The sequence below is a fragment of the Kryptolebias marmoratus genome, linkage group LG7 (genome assembly GCF_001649575.2).
Source record: "Kryptolebias marmoratus isolate JLee-2015 linkage group LG7, ASM164957v2, whole genome shotgun sequence".
Classification (NCBI taxonomy): domain Eukaryota; kingdom Metazoa; phylum Chordata; class Actinopteri; order Cyprinodontiformes; family Rivulidae; genus Kryptolebias; species Kryptolebias marmoratus.
Window position 1 is genome coordinate 540,021 of NC_051436.1, and position 6,780 is coordinate 546,800.

General features: G+C 51.0%; 1 protein-coding gene across 1 annotated transcript in view; it reads left to right on the top strand.

The window, feature by feature from the left end:
• LOC108228949 (F-box only protein 41) overlaps positions 1-6,780 on the top strand; it is a 12,655-nt gene that overhangs the window by 662 nt on the left and 5,213 nt on the right. The window contains exons 2-12 of the mRNA XM_037976628.1: positions 926-1,097; positions 1,595-2,050; positions 2,737-2,816; positions 3,281-3,353; positions 3,593-3,784; positions 3,909-3,973; positions 4,112-4,243; positions 5,386-5,570; positions 5,665-5,891; positions 6,090-6,205; positions 6,478-6,630. Coding sequence (XP_037832556.1) covers positions 951-1,097; positions 1,595-2,050; positions 2,737-2,816; positions 3,281-3,353; positions 3,593-3,784; positions 3,909-3,973; positions 4,112-4,243; positions 5,386-5,570; positions 5,665-5,891; positions 6,090-6,205; positions 6,478-6,630 — 1,826 coding nt within the window. The 5' untranslated portion in view covers positions 926-950. The remainder of the gene's footprint in view (positions 1-925; positions 1,098-1,594; positions 2,051-2,736; positions 2,817-3,280; positions 3,354-3,592; positions 3,785-3,908; positions 3,974-4,111; positions 4,244-5,385; positions 5,571-5,664; positions 5,892-6,089; positions 6,206-6,477; positions 6,631-6,780) is intronic.

A 6,780-nucleotide genomic window follows, 5' to 3' on the forward strand; every position in this document is an offset into this window, starting at 1 on the left:
AATCACCATGGCAACCAGCTCCTCAGCAGCTTCTATATTACCCAGCATGCTTTTCTTCCTCCTGTTTCCATCATGGCCGCCTCCACAGATCCTTCCTGTCGTCTCTAATCAGAGCTTTGATGTTCAGGAGGATTCAGAGGAACAGGAAGAGGACTGAGCCTGGACTTTCACAATAAAGCTCACAGATACTCTTCAGAATAAGAGTAATATATTAATATAAAAAGAGTCCCAGCCTCCTGCTGGGCTTTACAGGATGTGGATTTTCAGGCAGCAGAAGATTTTCAGTTTATTATTTTCTGAAAAGTAAAAGTTTAGATTTTATAAAAACAGAATAAATGTGTGAAGTCAGACGTTTGATTTTGTAATCTCAGCGAATAAAAGGCTCAGGAACTTCCTGAATGAGCTGCTGAGGACAGAAACCAAACAGGAAGTTGATTCTGACACACCCAGAGCAGCTCTTTCTTCCTGCTCATCCATGCGTGGACAAATCTGTCTGTTCTGAGCGGCGGCGTGGAAGGAGACGCTTCGCTGAGCGATCAGCATCACGGAACCACGAGGCTCCGAGCTCAGACTGCAGACCGGGTTCTCCGAGGGGTCCGTCAGACCTGCAGGTCTAACAGGGACCGGGTCCGTCAGACCTGCAGACCGGGTTCTCTGAGGGGTCCGTCAGACCTGCAGACCGGGTTCTCTGAGGGGTCCGTCAGGCCTGCAGACCGGGTTCTCTGAGGGGTCCATCAGACCTGCAGGTCTAACAGGGACCAGGTTTTTCTGCTCTGAGGGGTCCATCAGACCTGCAGGTCTAACAGGGACCAGGTTTTTCTGCTCTGAGGGGTCTGTCGGAGCAGCTGTGGTTCAGAATCAGGAGTGTAGACTCTCAGACCCTCTGACCCAGTTTTTACTCTCGGCTGGTTCCTTCACCTCTCAGGGATCCTGCTGCTCCCCGGTGGATCATGTCCTCCTCCTCCTCCTTCTCTTCCTCGGAGCTGCCCTACTTCTGTCCTCGATGTGGAGACGAGCGCCGCTTTTCGTGTGTGGCTGAGCTGCGGGCTCACCTGGTCAGCCGGCACACCTACGAGACCCTGCTGGTCCTGTCTCAGGTGAGAGGTCCGACTGTCGGGAGATCATTGTGTTTAAACTGTTTTCATCTTTGAGTTGAAATCCTTCAGATCTGAACAGAAACTGAACAGCAGGAGTGAAATGTAAAGAACCTGACCTGCTGCCTCACTGTGTGCTCATGTGTCTGTTAGCAAAATATCTCATGAACCTGTGGACAAATTTAACGAAACTCCCAGAAAAAAAAGGACCTCTGCAGCTCTGAGTCAACTCAAGATGGCTGCCACAGCTAATCACAAAAATGGCTCCACCTCTGTCAGTTTTTTAGCTGTAACTTGGTGTGGTAGTAGCTGAGAGTCATTCCCATCCCGCACTCTGAGCCGTCTGGTCTTTGGGATGAAAGGCGTTGGAGGAGGGTTAGTTTTTACTCCGGGGGTCCTTGGGTTAAACTCGGTTACCTTTAACGAGCTCAGGCTGTTGGACCTGGACCTCCATGGGGCCCCTGCCCACCGGGCAGCAGTAACTCCATGTCTTGTTTCAGACTCGGGTCAGGAGCCCCAGACCCGGCGCTCTGCTCCCTCTTCCCGGCCCTGATGTGTCCCAGAAGAAGAGCTGGTCTCCGGCCTGCCTGGACCTCGCCTCGTCGGCCGCCTCCATCCAGCTGCTCAGGGAAATGCTCCGCCCACAGGACCCGTCCACCGCGCTGGCCCTACCTGGGCCTCCTGGGGGGGGACTCGGCCAGGTGGGGGTCCAGCTGGGGCTGGATTTTGGACTGTCAGTGGGAATTGGGCTGGAGGAGCGGTTGGGACTGGGCCTGGATCAGAAAATCGCCCGGATGTTCGCCGAGGTGGAGGAGAGGGTGAACCGCCGCGTCAGTCGTCTGAAGGCGGAGCTACAGAGGAGGGAGGCGGAGCTTGAACAGGAGAGGCGGGGCAGGGAGCGACTGCGGACGGAGAAGCAGAAGGTGGAGGAGAGGGCGGCTTACCTGTCCAGACAGGTGAGTCTTCCAGGACTGATCCAACGATCCAGACGTGGTCCGGATCAACGGTTCCAGACCCTCTGAAGTTCTGGTCTTTGGCTGCTTTTCCACTCAGTTTCAGTCCTTTTATTTGACCTAAAGTAACGAGAGCAAGTGGCTCATTAGGGTCACCATGGTAACCACGCACTCACTTCCTGAGTTCATGAAAGGCAGACAAAAACCAAAGACTAAAAAATAAGCCTCAAACAAACCGTCTCTGGGTGAAAACTGTCAGTCTGATCTTAAAAACTGACAGAAGGCTTGATGCTTACACTTGTGATTATTTAAGTTTTATGAAGGAGATCTCACGAGTTAAAATACTCAGCATGTTTTGAGTTAAAATCCAGTGGAAGTTTAGGTGCAATCTCTCTGCGTTCTGGGAAGATCTGAAGGAAAACCATAAGTCCTGCAGCAGTCAGAGACACGTGGGCTGAAGGAAGACAAGAATATCTGCGTCTTTATTTAAAACTCATATCTGCATCAAAACTGTGAGAGTAAGAAAAAGCTGAGAACTTAGTGACATCATCAGGATCCACGTTGAACATTTGGTGAAACAATCTCCAAAAACCATCGAACTTAAACCGTGACTCTTGTTTTTTTACAGTATTGTATTTGACTTTCATAACCAAGCAGTTCTTTAATTTCTGACTCATTTGTTCCTGCAGGTTTCAGCTGCCGTGGAGCTGATGGAGCGACTGAAGGAAGAGCTGACAGGAAAGGAGAACGAGCTCAGGGAGCGACAGCAGTCAGTATCCTCAGAGTTTTACTGTCGGTTCAAACCTGCTCACATCCTGCAGCTCCAACCTGGAGGGGGTCAGGTTTTTGTAAAACAATTCAAAGAAAAAGCAGATCAATAAAAATCCAAACTCAGAGAGACGAGAAACATCAGAGGGACAGAAAAGTCCATTTTGGACACTATGTCTTGTTTAGGGTTGAATTTAGTTGGAGGTGTTGGAACAACCAAGGATTGAAGTCCTGACCTCGGTGTGGACAGGATCAGAGGCTGGTCTGAGCGCCGCTCAGAACCAGGAAACGGGCAGAGAACTCGTAAATAATCTAAGTCTGAGGAGCCGTCGGGTTCGGTTAGCGTCTCGCTGACACACTTAGCTCTGCGGCTGGAGGTGATGATGGAAATGCGGGCTGACAGAGAGGCTCAGCTGCCTCGGGGGGTTCTGCTGTTTTTAACGTGTAGATCTGTCTGTCTCACAGGGAGATGGCCAACGTCGAGCTCTTTCTGAGGAAAACAGCCGAGAGAGAAGCTGAAGCCAAATCCAGACTGCAGGTACCAGGTTCTGACTCGGTTTGAGGTCCGGCTGAAGCTCATCTCAGCAGCTGTTAAGTTTGTGTGAAATGAAACAGTTTAAAGATGTTTAAGTCTCTGTTTTTACGCTGGTTCTCACCTGAAGCTCGTTCTGTCACGGATCAGGACATGAAGGATCAGGACATGAAGGAAGGAGGACAGCTGGAGGACGGGACGTCTTAGTGAAGCTGCAGTAAAATAAATGTTTGTTTGGATCTCAGGTTTTTATCGAGGCGCTGTTGGACCGAGCCGACCGAGCAGAGAGACACTTACTGCTGCTCAGTCAGAACCACGACCCGACGGCCTCACACCCGGACCAGGACTCACCTGGACCTGGGCGAGGGGGACGCAGTCTGGACGGATCCGCTGACGACATCATCGCCATCAAGATGCAGGAGACCATCGGAAACAGGGTGGAGGAGCCGGGACACCTTCGACTTGTTGTCCACAATAAATCTGTTCTGACAGCAGAGGAGACCCCGAGACGGGAAACATGTCGTGTCTCAAACTAAACGTCCTTCTTTTGTCTTTTTCCAGAGAAGCTACAGCGTCTCAGGCTCTTATGGACTCGGGGAGCAGCTCCAGGCCCACCATCACTACAGGTACCGCGGTACAGTTCTGCTTAAAACTGTTTGTTTGTTAAAAGAAGCAGAAAATACAGGAAGGAGTTGAAGTTCTGTACCCCGGAACAGTGGTACCAACAGAACCTGAACCCGGTCCTGTCGGGTCGTCTCTTCCAGCCATCTGAGTGGACACATGCGGACCTTGTCTCTGGGCTCGGGGGGCTGGGACTGCGAGGGGGACTGGGTCCACTCCGCCCCATCCTGGACCCGTCCAGAGAGAGGAGGAGGAGGGCAAAGGGAGCGGGTCGGGTACGTGAAGTGTTTCTAACTGCCACCAGGGGGCGACTCTGTTCTGACTGATCTGCATCATTAAGTTTTTATTCTCCTAATCGCTGTTTCACGTCTTCTTTTACACAGAATATTTGTAAATTATTGTACAGTTTAAAGTAAATAAACCAGCACTGTGTAGTACTTTATAGTTTTATCAACCTGCTTCATCACGCCTCACTTTTACTTTTAAAAGACTCTGAAGGCCAGAATAAGAGCTTAGAACTTTGGATTTTAAGTCTCAAATAAATATCGGATGTTTCCAGGACTTGTCTGATGTTTTCTTAGAATATTTTGTCTGTTTTTACATAAAAATATTTTCAGGATCAGGTCAAATGTTTCCATGGCAACAACAGAAATGTTGTTTAAACGGAAATAAGTGGAAGAAAACCATGATGTTCATCCAAGATTACAGCATCAAGCCCGTTCAGGTCCGTCTCCAGGATCCTGGTCCGTCTCCAGGAACCTGGTCCTTCTCCAGAATCCTGGTCCATCTCCAGGATCCAGGTCCGTCTCCAGGAACCTGGTCCTTCTCCAGGATCCTAGTCCGTCTCCAGGAACCTGGTCCGTTTCCAGGAACCTGGTCCGTCTCCAGGATCCTGGTCCATTTCCAGGATCCTGGTCCATTTCCAGGATCCTGGTCCGTCTCCAGGAACCTGGTCCGTCTACAGGAACCTGGTCCGTCTCCAGGATCCTGGTCCGTCTCCAGGATCCTGGTCCGTCTCCAGGATCCTGGACCGTCTCCAGGATCCTGGTCCGTCTCCAGGGTCCTGGTCCGTCTAACCTGGACTTTCTGTCCGTTCTTCATGTCTAAACGTCTCCTTCAGGTTGGACAGTGCTGCTGGTGTCCAACAACCTTTAAGTCAAACCAGAGAGTCTCACCTGGACTGAGGTCTGGGCTTTGACTGGACCGGTCCAGAACTTTTGACTGGACTGATCCAGAACCTGTAACTGGATTGGTCTAGAACTTTTGACTGGACCGATCCAGAACCTTCTCCTCAGACCAGCAGCGTGTTCTTCAACAGAGGGTTTAGGTTCCTGCTGGAAGGTGGACCTCTGTCCTCAGACTCCAGCAGGTTCCTCTGAAGGTTCTCAGTGTTTTGCTCCTGTTCTCGTGTTCTCAGGGTGGGGGAGGAAGGATGGGGGAGAACGTGGAGTAAAAGAAACCTTCGTCAGCACAGCACAGAGGAGGAGGAGGAGGAGGAGGAAGAGGAGGAGGAGGAGGAGGAGGAGGAGGAGGAGGAGAGTTTGTGGAGCAGTGCTGAGATGAGGAGGCTCATTTTTGCCCAGATGAACACACCTGGATCAGGTGAGTTTCACTTTTCATCTCACTTATTGTTGCAGTTTGAGTCACTTCCTGTTGTTTCAAAATAAAAGTTCTTCTTGTGTCTCATCCTTCTCAGACACACCCTCCTCCCTCGGCTCCACCCCCTCCCGTCGTCTCGGTGACAGGCAGCAGCTGTGGGCGGACACCCTCAGGATGAGGGCGGGGCTTTTCTGTGTCTTCCCATATTTGGACGTGCGTTCTCTGCTGCTGGCGGCTGAGGTGTGTTCTGATTGGCGGTTTGTTGCCAGGCACCCGGCGGTTTGGACACGCCTCCAACTGGAGAACGCCAGAGTGTCGGCGGAGGTAGAGGAGCTACAGGAGATATAAAAGTTTATTACACATTAGACTTTAAACCAACAACACATTTTGTCTGTGTATTCTCTGTGGGTTTGTGTACTTCCTGTGGACTTCCTGTGTGCTTTGTGGACTTCCTGTGTGCTTTGTGGACTTCCTGTGTGTTTTGTGGACTTCCTGTGTGTTTTGTGGACTTCCTGTGTGCAGTTCCTGACCACCCTGTCTCAGTGGTGTACTCAGACTCGGTCTGTGATCCTGAACAACCTGAAACCTCGAAGCCGTCGAGCCGACGAGACGAGAGAAGATTACCACAAAAACACACGGTAACAAGATTCACCTGTTGTTGTTGTTGTTGTTGTTTACAGAACTGCAGCTGGTAAACAATCTTCTGAAGTAAACATTAAATAATACATGAAACATTAAATGTGAGGACTCGATAAGGAAGTCAGGTCCTCACAGCATCAGGAGCAGCTGCTCAGAGGGATTAACTCTCAGGATGGAGAAAATGAAAAACTTCCTCAACTCGTTACCATGGAGACAGCATCCAGCTCTGATTGGTCAGAAGCTGACTGAGGTGCTGATGTGTGTCTGTCAGAGGCGGCGTGGAGCCGGGGGTGGAGGCTCTGCTCCGGTCAGCAGGAGGACGTCTGCTCCACCTGTCTGTCTCTCAATGTCCCCACGTCCTGACGGACAGGACGCTGTGGCTCGCCAGCTGCTACAGCAGGAACCTGGAGACGCTCGCGTACAGGTGAGACCAGGTCACCTGTCTGACTGTTTACCTGTCTGTGTGTCTGACCAACCGTCTGTCTGACCACCTGTGTGTCTGTCTGACCACCTGTCTGTCTGACCACCTGTGTGTCTGTCTGACCACCTGTCTGTCTGACCACCTGTGTGTCTG